The sequence below is a fragment of the Thalia democratica genome, chromosome 6 (genome assembly GCF_965202585.1).
Source record: "Thalia democratica chromosome 6, ktThaDemo2.hap1.1, whole genome shotgun sequence".
Taxonomy (NCBI): Eukaryota; Metazoa; Chordata; class Thaliacea; order Salpida; family Salpidae; genus Thalia; species Thalia democratica.
The window spans coordinates 58,275,300-58,293,839 of NC_139170.1; the positions used below are offsets into that span (position 1 = coordinate 58,275,300).

Genomic DNA, 18,540 nt, shown 5'->3' on the forward strand with positions numbered 1-18,540 from the left:
CACAAAAAATCTGCCATATAGATTAATTATTTTGTCATCATCATTTTTTTTTAAATACAGTATCTTTTTAATGTTGTATAAGGCCATTGGGGAGTCCAACATTTTTTTTTACAAAAATTAACTTTGGCTTTTATATGAAAGCTTTAAGTACAAACTACAAGCCAGTTTTTATAGGATTCAAGTTTTTATAGGATTATAATTTCACTAAAAATCTATCTCCTCCTTCATTTCTCAAGCAATCTTCTTCAAATTTTCAGGAAACATTCCTTATAATAAAAGGTAAAAATCATAACAAAATTTTATTAATTTGAAAAGATAAAAGTTTTATCACAAAAATTAAAAAAAAAGTGTTTTTTTTCAAAAAAATATATTTTTACAATTTTTTTTAAAATTCCAAAGTAAAGTTTCTTTGTTATTGTATAAAGATTAGACTTTAAAATTTTGAAGAAGATTGCTAGAAAAATGTAGGAGAAGATAGATTTTAAATGAAATAGTCTTTTTTTGCTGTTTTAGTTTTCCCTTCCCATAGGGAACCTATTATGCGGCCCAACTTTGACTGGTCATATCTCAAAAAATAATTTGAATTTTTTAAAACGATAAAAAGCATCTTAAAGCTTAGAAAAAACTCTATAAAATAAGATTAATTTGTAAAATCATGGTTTACCCCCCCCTATGACCATAATACTTCAAACAGTTGGACCCTAAATATTACTTTTCAAAACTGGAAGAAAATCAGAAAACCCAGAAGAAATTTCTCAAACTTAGGCAAACCCTGCTTAAAGTTTTTGCTGATTTTTTTTTACATGTGGCTGTTTTGAAAAGACACAATTTGTACATTTTTAGATTTTTTAAAGATAATTTTATGAAGGCACTTCTTTATTTTAAAATTTTTATTACTTTTTGTAAGTTTTTTTTGGTTTTAACTTTTTTTATTCAAAAAATCAAAAAAGGCCCCCACAAACTGTCTTAAATTTTGCACAATATGGTTTTGTGACAATTGTCACATGTAAAAAACAATCCATTTAAGAACTCTTTAAGTTGCATTTTTTAGATACCATTTAAATTGCATTGGGGTAGTTTGAAGAAAATCCAATAGTGTCAAGGTAGAAGTTTCTTCAAATCATCTATATTATTATCCAGGGTGTTTTGTGATATTTTCCAAATGTAAAAAATTTTTTACCTAAAAACTCCTAAAAAAAGGTCAAGTGTTTATAATAACTCAAATGTTTGTACTTATAATTAATTGTAAGCTATACTAGATAAAACTGTAATTGTAAAAAAATATTGACTTGAACTATTTACAAATTAAAGAAATTTTAATAAAAAAATAATTTATTTTTACAGGGATAATATATACATTGTAAAAATTAGTTGCTGTGGAGAAAACTTGAGCTTAGCCATGTCTGAAGAAACCATTGAAATTGTAAAGGACATGCTTGAACAAAACTTGCAAGTAGTAGTTGCTATTGCATTAGTCCTGGTAACAATACTGTTCATCTACTTTACAACAAAAAGCAAGTCCAACAAGACCGCTGTATTGATGCTTGGCATGTCAGGGTCAGGCAAGACCAGCATTTTCACCAAGCTGGTTCAAAATGAAGACAAAAACACTGTAACCTCATTGAAACAGAATGAGGCAAGCTACTCTGTAGTGGGCAAGGATGGCAAAGTCAGCATGAAACTTGACTTGGTTGATGTTCCAGGCGCGAGCTCCATCAGGGACAAGATCTTCAACCAGTTCAAATCAAACTCAAGAGGAATTGTTTTTGTTGTGGACAGCTCCATGGTGCAGAAGAATTTAAAAGATGTTGCTTCCTTCTTATATCAGGTTCTGACTGATAAAGTTATCAATGAAGTTGCACCAAAGATCCTGATTGCATGCAGCAAACAGGACTTGCTGACCTCAAAATCCATGAAAGTGGTTGAGGGGCTGCTTGAGAAGGAGCTGAACACCGTAAGGACAACCCAGGTTGCCACACTGGACAGCTTGGCTGGAGGGGACGCCGCTTCGAAGAGGGTGTTCTTAGGTAAGAAGAGCAAGGATTTCGAGTTTAGTGACCTGAAGAAGTTTGGGGTGAAGTTTTGCGAGTCCAGTAACGAGGATGGTGGTCTGGATGAAGTCAAACAGTGGGTTGATGCCTTGTAAGAAGTTACATTATGACTGGTGGTTTGTTTGTAAACAGACAAGTGTTTTATGTTGCTAGGTTTAAATTTGATGTGTTTTTATATGAAAACTAAAAATAAGTAAATTTTATTTGTATGAACTGAGTTTTTTTATTTACTATTTTTCCATCTATTTTATAAATTAGAAAAATAATTCAGATTTAAACAATTGAATGTTTTTGTAAACTCTTTTGGTGTTCTTTGCAGTTGTATATACAGATTTTATTTTATCATTTATAAATGGTGTTGTTTTTTTTTTTTTTTTTTGTGAAAGTTTTCACTTATTTCTACTGTTAAACTGAGTTGATTACTCCTAAAAAAATGTAGTAGTGAGTTTTTAGTTAATTTCTTTACTGTAAGTTTGTACTCCAGTTGCCTATTCATAATTTTTTTATATAACTAGTAATCAAGATATTGGTAAATTTTGCTAAATATTTTGAAGTTTCTGGGTTTTTTTGTCAAATATATTAATATAAATTTCTCAAAGTAATTATTATAAAGTAACTTTTTTTTGAAATACTTAATTTATTCAATATTCTTATTTTGTTGACGTTGAACTGAAAATTTACAGACTCATTAAGGAAATAAGTCTTTTTGTATTAAAATACACGTAAACAAGGGAAATAAGCAAATATCTTCAAATTAACTCCTATTACTTTGATCGTCTGCAATGACACAATTTTTGATACTTTCTAAAAGGTTTGTTTAATTAAAATTTTTTCTAAAAGCCTAAATTTAACTTATTGAACTTAAAAAGCGTCCCATGCCTACGTAATTGTTATGAGTTAATATTTAATTGCTGATTACATATTATAGTGATATATAATTTACATTTTAGATATTATTTGCTTATTATTACAGGGTTGTCACATGGATAACTCCGGCTAGTTTTTTGAAATACTCAGACATGTTCAAAGTTTTTTGAGAATCTTGAAAATGTTTTATTTTTGACCTGAAATTATTTTAGTAATGGTTAATTTAAACCTAACTAAAAGTTATAAAAACATTTTCGAATTTAATTTTCCTATAGTAATTAAATGCTCTAATATATTAATACAGCTAAAATTTTAAGACAAACCAAATAAATGTTTTCAATTTTATAGTCTACAATTAGATTTTATATGGAAAGCAAACACTAATGGAATCAATTGTAGTTTGTTTATAAATATTTTATAATAAACTATATAATTGAGTTAAAATTAAGGGCTCAGGGGGTGAGGGTCCAACATTTTTTACCAATAATAACATTGGATCTTATATTAAAACTTGAAGTACAAACTTCAAGCCAGTTTTTATAGAATTAAAATTTTATTTAACTTTTGAGATATTGCAATTTTATAAAAAGTTTTTGATACAAACATATAATCCGCAAATTTTTTAACGTCAATTTTCTCAAAAATAAAAAAAAATCACTAAAAACCTATCTCATTCTTCATTTTTCGAGCTAGAGACCTCAAATTTTTATGAAACGTTCCTTTTATACTTAAAAAAACTTTGAATTCTAGAATTTTAAAAATATTAAAAAATTAAATTTTAGATAAAAAGTAACAAAAAAAAAGGGTGATTCTTTTTTAATAACAGTTTTATTTTTCAAAATTAAAAAAATTCCTGCGTTTAATCTTTTTAAAATTTGATAATACACTTTCCGTGAAAATTGAAGAAGATCGCTTAAAAAATGAAGGAGGAGATTTTTAGTGAAATGGTCTTTTTTTGCATTTTTAGTTTGCGCCTTCCATTACAAACCTATTGAGGTCTCCGACTCTGATCGCTCATATCTCAAAATTTACTTTGAACTTTTTTAGGTCGTTTTAAATGGCTGATAGCCCAGATAAAACTCTATTAAATAAGATCAACTTGTAAAAATCATGGTGAACCCTCCTATGCCCTTAAATACATTTTGAGTGCTTATAATTCTGATATAGTTTGTGTATTTATCAATTTCAAAATTAAATTAAGCTAATCTTTAAAGCTACATGAGAAATCCACTTTTGAAAAGTTAGTCTAAATTTTACAATGAAAACTAAGTTAGCATTTAACTTTTAGATTAATCCTGGAAAAACTTGGATTTTTAGAAATGTTGAAAAAAAAACATAAAATTTTAAACTATTTTTAAATGTTATGTAAAGTAGTTTTGATTAGGCACAAAAATCTTTGATAAAGATAGTTTGTATTTGTACTATCAACTTTTTTATAATTACAAAACAAATTTAAAGAAGCTTTAAGTACCTTTTCAATGTTGTTATTCTATTTAAGATAGTTTTTTACCTTAAAATTTTATTTGATACTGAAAATAGACCAAAAAACTTGTCCTTTAAAATACCCACGTGAATAGAACTTTCAAAAAACCTTTGGCAAACTTGAAAAATATATCTATCCTTAAATTGCAATTGTTTTAAAACTTTACTCAGTGTAATCTTTTAAAAAAATGTGAACAACTTGTAGGATAAATATTTTTTAAGATATAACTTTTTTTTTGAAGTCCAAGTTTTGCAAATTGTTTGATACATTTTAAGTAGTAATAAATAAGGCCAAATATATTTAATTGGCACTACAAAATTTATATAAAAAAGACTCATTGAAAACTTTATTTTCCATACTTATTTATTAGAATTTTCATTTCAAACTAACTATTACTTTTTTAAATTTTAATTTTTTCATAAAGTTTCTTATAGTATTTACTTAAATAAATACTTATAGTTTGAAAGTCTTTCAAAAATTTATACAAATCTTTCAAAAATAATAAATAGAGTAGCAAATTATAAATCAATCTATGTAACTTTTTTTCTAAGTAAAAGTTAAATGATTGAAATCAAAAATATTTACAATGCAGTTCAAATTATTTAAATTGTTTAAGGGGCCACATGTTAAAAAATAGTATATGTATTTTGAAAAATTTAAAAAAGCTTATTTAGGTTTAAATAATGAGAATTTGCCGGTTTAAAAAAATTTGAAAAAGACATTAATTGAAACATAGAATTTATAGCTATTGAAACTTACTTTATTTTGTAAGTTTTCAAGTTTAGCCATATTTCAAAAGATGGTTAAATTTTTAGAAAACAAAAAATGCTCATGTAAGACTAATTTATAATATTATGATGGTCAAATATTCTTGTTTTAAAGTTTTATTAAAAAATTATTAACAGGACATTAGATTATTAAATATTGAACTATCAGAATTTGAATAGTTTTTCACAGTTTTTAATATCAAATTAATTATGATCAAACTTTAAGATGTGGAGGATGTTTTTAAGAACTGAAATAAAAGCTTTTATATAAATTCTTTTTTAACCTTTTCAGTTTCAATCTTTTATAAATAACCAATTAACTTTGCCAAATTCCCTAGTCAATCCCTTCTTAAAATTTTCTTTTAATATGTTAAATGGTTGAGAAATTCTAATAATTGTGGTAGAACTCTACAACAGAAGATCAACTTTATACAAGGTGGATTCATCCCTCCTTTTGCCACAGTACAGAACAGTTTTGAAGTTTTTTAGGTCTTTTATAAATTTGTTTTACAAAAAGTAAATATGTTGTTGACAATAAGTTTAAGTTAGCTTTTATAATAAAGAGGTATAAACTAGTTAAGTTGTGTTATGTTTGTGGTATTGGATATTTTTACAAAAATTTTTGTAATGACCAACTAATTGTTAGTTTCAAAACCTTAGTTTTTAAGTTGTTTTTATTATACTTTGTATGAAAATCAACTAGCTTTATGTTTGTACATTAAACTAGGAGAACATTGCTATATAAAATCTGCTAACTTATGTTCTCAAAAAAAAGTTACAAGGCATTGTCTCAAAATACTAATAATTTAGTAAAAAATGCTTTTGTGACTAGGATTACAAAAATAAGTTGGAAAATATATGTTAATTAGAAAATTCGCAAAAACTATGGTTTAGACTTGTTGGAAATTCAAATTGTCAGAATAATAGTTGTGCACCCTGAACTAAGGAACTCACACATCACTTTAAAGTTAAGCAATTATATCCAACCATTTATGTTTTATTTACAAAATTTTTCTAAACTATTAAGTTAAAGTAATTTTTTTATTAAAAACTATAATTGTGATACTAACTAAATTGTGATACTAATTTTCAAATTTTTGCCTTTGTGTACTAGGTTTTTAATCAGAGTTATTTTTCTCTTACTCATTACATAACTTTATTTTTACGTATTAGAGATTTATAACAAATAGAATACAATACTTTTGAACTATAATTTTTCTAAAAACTTGGGTGCATAACGAAAAATTCAAAACATTTTTTTAAACACTGGTCTTAAGTGTTCAATATTTTTCATTAATTTAATTACAACTTTTTTGCTGTGTAATATTAGAAGTTTTAAGTATTAATTTGTGTATATTTTTTATATATGATAGTGTGAAGTAGGACAATTGTTTGTTATTTTCTCAAAAACCATTTGACAAAATTAATGCAAATCTTTAAAACAGTATTTAAATTTATTACTTTACCTTTATAAATTTTTAGGTTTTAAGAAAAGTAATGAAATTTAAAATTAAAATCTTAAAACCAAATAAATCATTTTTTACGAAAGTAAAGATATTTTCAATACAGTTATTATTTTAACTAAATTACTTAAACTTGAATAGTTGCTATGAAATAAAAAGAACATTTTCTAAAAATCTGAAATATATCGCTTCAAAAGTGAATCAGATATATTTTTAAGTATGTACTGTAGTTTTTTTTGTAATTCAAAGAAAATTAGCCATTAAAAATCTCAATTTATTTATTAATCTATTTCATAGAATTTATATAAACTTACTGTAACTGAAAACTTAACAGAAAATTATATATTCTTAAAAGCATCTTATATTTTATACTTCAAATAGGAGTCAATTTTTTTGATAACATCGACTCCTTCCCTTATGCCCTTAACTGTAAACATCAAAAAAAGTAAACATCTACAACCGAATAACTATTTTAGTATTTTTTTCACTAATCATACAATGTTTCATTATAAAAGGCTTGTTTTTATTTTTTCTTGTGTCTTTAATTTAAGCTGGGCCAGGTTTTGATGCAAAGGTACAACGTTGAATAAAAAGCAACAACATTAATAATATAAAAACAGTATTTGTTTAAATTTTTTGTCATTTTTTACAATAACTTTTATTTCAGAATAAATCACAACAAAATGTTACTCTGAATATAGTAGGTTGTGGGAGACAAAATACCTTGTTTAACTGGATGACAATCCCATTAAAGGAGAGACAAAACAGCTCAATACAGTCAAACTAGAGGTAACTTATATTTTGTTGAGTATATTTTTATATATAAAGATGAAATATGTATCTTATACTTTGAAAATATTAATCTAATTGGAAATTGCAATTAATAAGTTAGTTGTTAGTTCTTACAGTTTTGCCACACTCAAACATTTTTTTCTTTTTAACTCAGGTTTCTTTCTTTTTTTGGCAAAGATCATGTTATTTTAACTTTAAGTAACCTCATACTAGTTTTTTTTTAGCTATAAGTTATTTTTTATCTTAATTTTGTTTTGTTATTTCAGTGTATGTATTTCAAACTTTATTAACAGTTAAGTTTTTTTGATTTTTTTGCTACATTTTATTATAAACTTAGACTAGTTTTTGGATGATTTTTTTTGCATCCAAGAAGGTAAGCAAACATTCTCCAATTTGAAAAAACTACTTAAGTCAGTTATTATCCTTTTAATCTCATTATATTTCAAAACTGTGAATACAAAATTAATTAGTCCATATAGTAATTTAACTAAATTCTTGTTTTATTTAGATTTATTTGTGTGCTACAACTTGTTATAGACAGTTTTGAAAAAAGTATAAAATAAAAGAATTCATGCATTTTTAAATGTTCATACATATAAATTTTAAATGTTAAAAAGCTAACTATATTAGAATTAGTATCAAAATCAGTTAAGGGCATAACGGTATCCAAGTTTTTTTTACAAAAAATAACATTGGCTTTTATTAAAAAGCTTCTAATATCTGCTATAAAATAGTTTTTACAGAATAAAAAAATAAATTAACTTTTGAGATATAATAAATTTTGTAAAAAGTTCCGTTTCAACTGTATAGAATTGAAAATTTTGAAGGCATTTTCTTAGAATTTTTAGAAATTCACTAAAAATCTATCTCCTTCTTTATTTTTAAAGTTATTTAACTAAAATTTTTAGGAAATGTTCTTAGCAATATTATAAACAGCTTGTAAGAGGCAGATTTTGAAAAAAAAATCATAAAAAAATTTATGGCCTAAATAAAAATAACAATTTTTATGTTTATTTTTTATAGTTTTATTTTTATAAGTATAAAAAACAATGTTTTCTACAAGTTGTTTTAAATTTATTAAAGATTACTTTGAAAAAGTTTTAAACCAATTGCTCAAAAACTTAAGGAGGAGACAGATTTTTAGTGAAACATTTTTTTTTGCCTATTTAGTTTGCGCCTCCCGTAAGGATCCTATTGATCGCTTATATCTCAAAAGTTACTTTGAATTTTAACAAGCGGTAAAAAGTAACATGAAGCTTGTTTAATAATGTAAAAAATAAGACTAAATTTTTTTAAAGTGTTCACTCCCCATGTTCTTAATTTGCATCACCCAAAAGTTTCTTTATTTTTAAGTTCAATGTAAAATGCACCAATACGGGCAATTAAGAAAACTATAAGTATTACAATTAAACATTATGTAATAAGTAATTTGGTGTGCACAGATTTCTTTCAGTTATATACTGTGCATACATTTGAAAAAATATATTTTTGTATCTTATAAAAAGTTGTGCAGCACAAAAATGTATTGATAAAATTTAAACTAGACTATCATATCATATAACTTATTAAATTTTGATAAGCTATTTAAAACTTCTTCCTACTGGTATTTTTTAGCTTAATTTAAAAAAAAAATCTTTTTTTACTTTTAAGTAGGTTTAATCTAGTTACTTTCTCAGTAAAATTTAATACCAGTAGTTTTATTACCATTAATAAAAAATAATCTGTTTTTTTATTACAGCCAACCAAAAAGAATCACAACATCTTCAACAACAAAAACACAGATAATTTTTTTTTCATAATCGTTTTTAATAATTTTGTTATCTTGTACACAAAAGTTCATGTAGTGCATTATTTTTTTAATGATTGTTAGGTTATATTTTTTTTACAATTATACTGGAAACACTTTGTAGATAGATACTTTAAACATATTTTTTGATGTATATATAGTTTTTCTTTTTTCAAAATTTTAAAATGCTGTAACTTTATATGATTGTTAGAATTGATTTACTTGTTTTAATTTTTAAAGGTTTTAAACAATTTCTCAAGTTTACAAAGTTTTAGTAGTTTAATCTTTTTATACTAATTACTTAACAACATTTATAATAAATTTTTTTTTTGATTTTATACTTCTTCTCTGATTTTGATTAAAACATTTCATTTTTTAATGAATTAAACAACTGCCACAATCACATTTCTGTCTTATTTGTTTTAATCATAAAAATTGTAAACTGAGATCAAAATTCAGTTTATAATATACAAGGGTGTTTTAGTTATTAATAAGGTGTTTTAAATAATTTGTATTAAAAGCTAAAAACATTTTTATTTGTATAATGGTTTCAGTCATTTAAGAATTTCACCTAAAACTAGTTGTTTAAATTGCATTTAAAATGAAAAGGCTTTTATCATTTTTTACTTGGGATGCTGATTTTATATATCTGCATTTTTAGTGAAAACTATTTAAACTTCACTACAATATCTAGGTTTGAAATTTAACTTTGTACTACTGTTCCCTTGAAAATAAATAAAGAGCACATTTGAATATTAACAAGAATAATCTTTAAGTTTTTTTATGCATTTAAGATACATAGTACTTATCAGGTCACAGAATTCTACTCAACGGGGTTACCTGCTATAAATTGTACATGATGACAAGTATCATAGCTTCCAGATTTTAATCATCTAAATGCCAAATGTGTTTATCATTCATGTATAAATTGAAGAAATTCTGGCAAATCTACTATATATTTTTAAAGTGGTTTAAACAAACAATTTAAAATTTTAAACCCAAAAAAATAAGTCATCAAACACAAAAATTAAGGTTTTATAAACTGTATAAAACATAGTAGCAAGTAGTAACAGTTGTAATTTTTACTTTATAAAGAATTACACAACCAAACTCAACTTTATATTTAGACTTAAAATTTTTCACTATTCATGCGGGACTTACAAGTGAAAAAACTGTAAGACAACTCTTGTTATTCGTTTAATTCAGAGTTTTCATAAGTCTCCCTTTATAGAAACAAATAAAGCTATGGCCCCTTCCAACAATATTTAATAAAAACCTTTTTTTTTTGTCCATAAGCAACTCAAGAATATCTAGTTTAAGTTACAAATTACCATATGGCTTCTATATTGCTCATGGTGCCCAAGGGGGTCATTAGCCAACTTTTAGAAACCCTGGTTTAAAAAGTTGACAAGAAAGTGACACAAAAAAGACAATATTTCAAAATATCTATTGAAACAGACTACAAAATTTGTTAAAACAAAAGTATTTTATTGTTAGAAGAAACTAAGCTATAATCAATTAATTTCACATAAAACAATCCAGATATTTTAAAATAAACTTTATTGATCTATATTTTAATGTAATCAATTCGCTAAATACTGAATAATTTTTAAAAAATGCATGTTGTTATACTTATTCGTTACTTTTGGCTATTTATTAGATGCTCACTGATTTTAAATCTTTGTGCAGTCACTATTTCTGATATTTGAACATCTTAACCTGCTATAAAATTCTAAACACATCTCGATATAAGCTCGTTAGTTCTATTTCTTAAATTATGTATAGTTTAACCAATATAGATCCTGTCACAGGCACACTTAGTTCAAGATTCTAAGTTATATTCTTTTTTGTCGAGACTTAAAACATGTTTAGATAAGAATGTGATTTTGCGTTGTATTTTTTTACTTTGTTCTATCAATTAAGTTGGACTTACTGTTAGCATACAGTACCTTAAAAATTTCATGTAGTTGTGTCAAGTTCGTTTTTATACTTGCAGTAAAGCTCTTCTTGTCGTAGTTAATTCTATTTACAAGAGTCTATGAGCATCCATTCATACTAAAATAATTGTCGTTTTATCAATAAAGATAAGAGAACAAATTAATCGCACTTAAACAGTTCATACCTTGTCTTACAAATTTTGTGTTGGTTTATTAAACTTCGAAATTGGATAGAAACTGTTTTTAGTGTACTTGGATTAAATTCTATTAATTGGTAACTTTTACAAATGAAAATAATTTACATGATATTAAAAATTACAATTGATTGCTATTTGACTTAGGTAGAAATTACCACGAACCATAAAAGAGCAGCTTCCTTGAAAACTAATGTAAATTTAACTTTACTTGTTGCACTTAATAAAAGTAAATTAAACATTTTTTAATAACCAAATTAGGCTTGGAGTAATATTTTTGCTGTCTGAGATGTAGCTCCTTATAACCAAATAAAAGTTTTTTCAAAGCACAACGCTAAAGCATAGAAAGGACTAATCAGTAAATTATAAAGTTTAAATAATATATCATTTAAAGTTTTTACAAGTTTAAATTAGACACTATAAATAAATACACTTAATTTAAGTTATTAAACTGTGTACCTCTTACATCATTGTACTGATTAGTCAAAAAAAATAATTTAATATAAAAGCGATATGAAGTTTAAAAAGTCAAATTTATTACAAAACTTTCAGTTTCTGTAATAAATAATGATCTTTACCACATGATTATAAACACCATTATCCGAGATAACCTACGACCGGTTTCGTCCTTATTAGGACTCATCAGGCAGGCATATTCGCAAAAAACCGCTGTTGAGATCTTACCAAGCGGGCTTTACGTTTTTAAAAAATTTTGACTTTTATTTACATTTTCTAATTTTTTTATTAGTTTTATGTCCTAGACAAGACGTTAAAAGGTATCCAAGAGGTGTGCGACTCGATAACCAAACGGTTCTTCGTGCACTAGGTCTTAGGACCAAATGTTTTGAGCGTTTTATTTGTCGTTCAATAAACTACATTTATGTAAGCTAGTTTACAAGTTATTATTTTATTACTTGATTGAAAGTTAATTGAACTAGCTTATATTAAACTTATATGATTAGTTTCAAAACAAAGTAAATTACCGAGTGTATTATTTACTTTAAGACTTGTTATACTAACTTGTAAAAAATAGTAATAAAAAACTGAAATACTTGCTGTAGATGTATTTTTTGAACTATCTCAATCAGTTAGTAAGTAATAAACATTTTTACTGTTCTGTAATTTATTTTCGAATTGATTGTAGTTTTAATAAAACTAAACTTAATTTGAAAAAATCACAGTTCTTCTAAAAACTAAAATGCAAATCAACGATTATTAGTTCAATTAAACTTATAAAGGAATCTTTAGACATAAAAATAAACCTTTTTTGAGTTAATTAAACAAGTTTTTTGATCGTTAAACAAATTTAAAAAGAAAATTTACATTGTTATACAATTAAGGAGTGAAGATGTTAAGGAGTGTTTGGCAAACAAAAGTCAAACAACGATTTTAAAGCTTCATAAATTACATCGAACTTCTTTACAGTTGTCTATTAGTATAGTAAAAAGAAAATATAACAAAAGAATAAATAAAAACCTATATTAAAAAAAAACTAAAAATTTTGTAAAAGTTATTAAAATTTACTTTTATGAAGACCAAAAAGAGGAAAACCATGAAAATAAAAATATTCGGTTGAATTTTTCCTAATTTAGAAATACTTGGTCTTTTGTCAACAAAAGTGAAATTTTATTATCTTTCTATACTATAGGTCGACAAACTGTTGCCCTTCGAGCGTAATTCTACAACCCGCAAGATATTTATGAGTCAAAAACATACTTTTTGTAATAATAAAACAAAAAGTGTTTCTTGTAAAAACTCAGTTTTATGTTTAATAATTACTAGCTACTTGTGCTGCAAACTATAACTTTAAAAAAATATAATATAGTGTTTTTATATACTAATTACTACAGTTATTGTACTACCTGCACCCCTCTGAAGACATTTTCTTTTTACTAAGAATTTAAAGTCCACAATTAAAAATAGACTTTATAAGAACTCGAGCAAAAATATTATTATTTGAGAAATTCTTACATTATGCAATCACTGCACAGCACATACCATAAAACTTATTTTGCTGTGCACATAAGTTTTGATTTTTTAAGTAGAAAGGTCTTCTTTTTTTACAACACTACAAAAGCTGATACTAGCTTTTTATTAGTCCTTTGTATAAGGTTTACTAAAATGTATTATAAACTAATAACAATTATTTTTGAAAAATACGTTTCGTAGTTTAAAAGTTAGAGCTTTTAATTTTCATAATGTATAGTTCTTGAACAAAGATATCCAGTTTAATACATGAACTTCCTAAAGATAAAATCAACATAACGGATTGCTATAAAAGTTTTGACTACAAAAATTTTAGTTGTTTCCAAAATCTACTTTTGGACGTTTAAAAGAAGAACTTTTGCTTCAAATTAGAAAATACAAGTGCTAGTACTCAGTACTAAAATTATTTTTAACACCTTATTTTTTAGAAAGTTTTAAATTACAGCAGTCTTGAACAATGACGTTAAAATGTATCCAAGTGGTGTACGACTCGATAACCAAAAAGTTCTTCGCGCACCAGGTTCTATGACTAAATACTTTGAGCCCTTTTTTTACTGTAGTTCAATAAACAAAATTTAAACGGTTTTACTAGTTTAAAGATTTAATTTAGAATAATTTACTATAGTTTATGTATACAATCTTTAACGTGTTAAAATAGCAAGTTACACAACATTTTTGAAAACGTTTTATTTAGATGATAAAAACTCCGTTGGTGAGTTTTGAAAAATAAATATACAGTTTGTAATTTTAAATCACTTTAAGTAGAGAATTATTTGTTTTTATTTTTTATCTCAATTCAAAAAAAAAATTATAAAGCAAAATGTAAATAAAAATAAAGGCTAAATAAAAAAACTATTGCTCTTTTAGGAGCGATTTAAACTAAACTTGTTTTTTAACAACATCTATAATTTTAAAGGTTAACATGTGATTATATGTAATTAGTAAAAATAAAAATAAGCACTACTCTAATACTGTTAACTGCAAATGTTTGCATTAAATTTTTTTATAGCTTTTGCATAACTATATAAAACATAAGCTGTTTACTTTTTTTTAGGTCTGCTAAACCTAAATTTTTTCTACATAAATGAAAAGCTGTGGTACATTTACTATTTTACTTTTCAAAAACTTCTAAAAATTGTAAAAACAAGAAAATTGAATTTATGAAATCAACAAAAAAACAAACAAAGTTTAAGGTGAAAAATTAAACACTTCAATATATTCTAACCGTATTTAAAATTTTTATTGTTAACTAGTTATATAGTTAAATACTTTACTACACTAAAATAAGCTTGTAAAATAAACAAATACTTCCTTATTTATCTAACAAATAAAATTTCTATGTTACTTTGAAGTCTACTACAACTTATACAAATCATAAGATTATAATATTATTTAAAATCATAATAAATAAACAACTGTTGCAATAGTTTTACACATCATAAAGTCTTATTAGTAGGTATAAATGTTATGTTTTGTTCAAATCAAGTTTTAAGTAAAACACAATTTAAAAACTAGCGATATAAAAAAATATAAATATGACTTTGTACCTATTTTATGTAAAGTTTTTAGCAAGGATTTAGTTTTACAGATTAAAAAAAAACTAGATATGACAGTCGTAAAGTTGAAATTAGTTTTTTTTTTTGCAAAAATAAAAGGACATTAATTTTAATTTACATAAATTATACAACTTTTTTATGCTTTTAAAGAACTAATGGCTAGATATTTTTATTTACGTTTATTTTCTTATGACTAAAACGGTATATTGAAAAAGATCTTTTTAATTAGGCCAAATATAATTTTTTGTTAAAACTTATTATAAATAGCAATAGAAGTTATGTAAAAGTAAAGCTTCCTCTTTAGTTTTAACTTAAGTGACAAAAACTACCTGTTTTCTATTTTTTAAATGATTTCATTTAGTAGAAAGTTTTGTTGGACTTTAAGATTAAATTTACTATTTTTAATTATTGTTAGCCTAAAGTATTTTAATGTTATGAAAACATTTCCATTGCCAAACACCTTAAACTTTAACAGCTGGCCTTTAACTGCCTACTGTAGCTTTACTGATTCTGCAGCTTTTATCGTTTATTTACTTATATATGAAGCAATATAAACTTGGAGTTCACTGTTCAGATAAAAAAAATTTACTAGACTTTGGCTGCTTTAATGCTTTTGCAGCTTTTCTGTATTATTAAAACGTTTAAAAAAGTGTACAAAAAAGCTGCATGTAGGATTTAAAACTGTATTAATTGTAATCTTGCTGATTTCTTTTAGTATATAAAACAGCATGCCAGAGTTTACAATCAGAATCAAATAATACGGGGTGATCCACCATCCCCAAAAAACACATTAGCTTTTGTGAACTGTTCAAGCACATGAAAAAATACATAAAAATATTACATAAAGTATTTAGGATTTTTTTAATTGTATATTTTCAGAGCTTTTTAAGTGCAAAACTTACATGTCAGAGTTCAGAATCAGAATCAAGTTGTACGGCATGATCCACAACCCTTTTATGGAAATCCCCGAGATCAAGAACCCCGACACGGGGTCGCCACCCAAGGAAGCCCCCGTCAGATACGAACCCGTGGAAAAAGGGGAATACCAACTCAAATTCCTCCCTTACGACCAAAGAACATTAGGAGACCTGTGCACAGAATTGATTGTGACGTCATTCGGCTCGTTGTTCGCCAGTGACGTCATAACTTTCAGGCAGCCGATGACGAAGGTGGTGTGTGACGAGAACACCAAGCTGAAAGTTTTGGTGGACAGGTACAGGAAGGTGTTTCCTTGCGACAACGAGATGGCCGTGCACGTCAACTTGACCAGAAACCCGCCCAAGAAAATGCTGTTGGCCTCGCTGAACGAAGATGGGAACTTCTTTAAAATTTTTGACAACTGAAGTTCGTCAAATCGTACCTTAGTAGTGTAGCCCGATGATCATCCTTCATGTCCTTTGACCAATATTTCTTGAGCTTCGATTTACTTATTGTGTTCAATAAAATATCACTGATACTGTGTTTCTTATAAAGTTGTAGAGGTTAAAATACGTTAGATTTTTTATTAAAGAAAGTATTTAGATAAAAAAGTCACATAATTTACATAGACTAATTTATAGTCGTGATGATCGAAAAGTCTTTCTAAGCATCAGGTTTTTCGATTAACTTTTTAATGAGCTTTAATTTCAATTAAGTGGTCAGGTTTTGTTTTTAGTATTTATCTAATTTTAACAACTAAAGTAAAGTATGCTGTATTTTCTATTATTAAAACAAGTTTTTAATTTACATTTTATCAAAACTCTTACTTTTTTTATTTTAAATAATATTTACAGCATTATTTTGAATGTTTTTTAGTTAAGCTTTATGTGAAGCATAGTTGTTAATGCAATGTCTTTTTACTGACCAACTTACTTACAACACATCGTTTATGAAACTAATTTTAAATAAAATATTTAACATTTTACAAATTTAAACATTTACTTTCTTTTTTAAAGTTGAGAGCTCTATTTGTTAATTATAATCTAAAACTGTTTTTTAAAAAAATTTTAAATTAAAAGCTTTTAATCTTTATAAAATCTAACCTTATGCAAAGTAAAAGTACTAATAACAAACGAAATATTGGATTAAAAAACTATAGATTCATATAAACTTAAAGTATTATTATAAATTACCAAAAAGATTGTTTAAAATAAACTTAACATAAGACTAAACTAGATTTTTAATAAACAACTTAAACTTACGTGCTATAAGTAAAAAAGATGCTTAACTACTAGCATGTTTAAAAATTTATAAACTGAAAATTATTAATTACTAGCTTATTTGAATTTGCTGCGGTATTTTAGAACAAAACTTTTGAAAGTATTGGGAAAATGTTCTACAAAGTTTTAATAATTTTAAATAGTGTTTTTTATCCTAAAATAATACTGTCTACAATTGGACTAAACTCCCATGTTTTTATTACAACTTTATTTTAAGAACTAATAACATATTATTTCTAATAAATTTGTTTATTTTATACCTCTTTTTACATAAACTAATAATTTGAAAAAAGGAATAAGATTGAATTAAAAGCTATAAACTTTTTTCGTATAGAAATAAACATATATTTTTTAACAGATGATATCTACCATATATAAACCATAGGGTATGTAAAATTTGATTACAACTTTTTAACAAGTAATACTAGTTAGGAATATATTAACTTTTTATTCCTAATAAATACAGTTTTGAGTACACTAAAACGCTTTTAAATCGAAAAAAAAAAGTAAATAAACTAATTAGCCTCTAGTTTAAAAGCAATAATACATCATTTGAAAATCACATGCTTTATTTTAAAGCTAATAAGATTTTAGCTATAAGAAACTAAGTGTGTATGGTATGGTAAACCACTAGTACTTTTTCAATAAAATTATTTTTTGTTACACTTGTTTGAGAAATAGTAAAGAATTCAGGCGAAATGTATTTAGTTGAAATATAATAATATTTCGCAAATCAGTTAGACTTCAATTTGTGCTATTAATGTTTTTATCTTGGTACATTATATTTATAATAAAGATAGTTTGTATTGAAACTGTTCAGTATTTTAGATTTTGTAATAATTCATTTTTATATTCTAAGCAATTATTTTAATAAAAATTATTTAAGTTCACAAAGCTAAAAAAAATTAGTTGAAATTGTTTGATAATATTTTTAGTAACTAATGAAATAACAAAAGTTTATAAAAAACAACTATCTAATGCTCAAATGTAATATTACAAAAGGTTATATATTAAAAAAATAGGGAAATGTCAATTATGCACGAAGACACTTTTGCACGAGAATAGAAATTAAAAAATAAATAAACAAGGTAAGGGGTGACGGTGATAGTAAAAAATTATAAATGTTTAAAAAATAAAATACTGACCAGGGGTATGAAGTAAGAGTATAAAAAATATATATAATAATAAGAGACAAAGCTACTGATCAAGGGTTAGGGGTAACAGTGGTAGTAAAAATTTAAAAACTAATTAGAAAAGATAAAAAACAAATATTAACCCGTGCAAAAGTGACCCTTCGTGCATATTTGAGACCTACCCTAAAACATAAGCTTTTGCATGCTATCTGTTAGACCTGTTTACGACCATCATGGTATCCTCAACTGACACTTAATCGAAAATTGTTTTAAAAATAATATATTTTAGTTGTACATACTGTTGACAATGACTTTTAATAATTTCAC

General features: G+C 25.2%; 1 protein-coding gene across 1 annotated transcript; it reads left to right on the forward strand.

Annotated features, from left to right (window-relative positions):
- Positions 1-1,348: 1,348 nt before the first annotated feature.
- LOC145838291 (signal recognition particle receptor subunit beta-like) lies at positions 1,349-2,568 on the forward strand. The gene has a single exon (XM_082945861.1). It carries the CDS (start codon positions 1,400-1,402, stop codon positions 2,144-2,146), a length of 747 nt encoding a protein of 248 aa, XP_082801987.1. The 5' UTR covers positions 1,349-1,399; the 3' UTR covers positions 2,147-2,568.
- Positions 2,569-18,540: the final 15,972 nt, after the last annotated feature.

Coding starts and splice junctions, on each gene's coding strand:
- LOC145838291 (XM_082945861.1), top strand. CDS start 1,400: ATGTCTGAAGAAACCATTGAAATTGTAAAGGACATGCTTGAACAAAAC.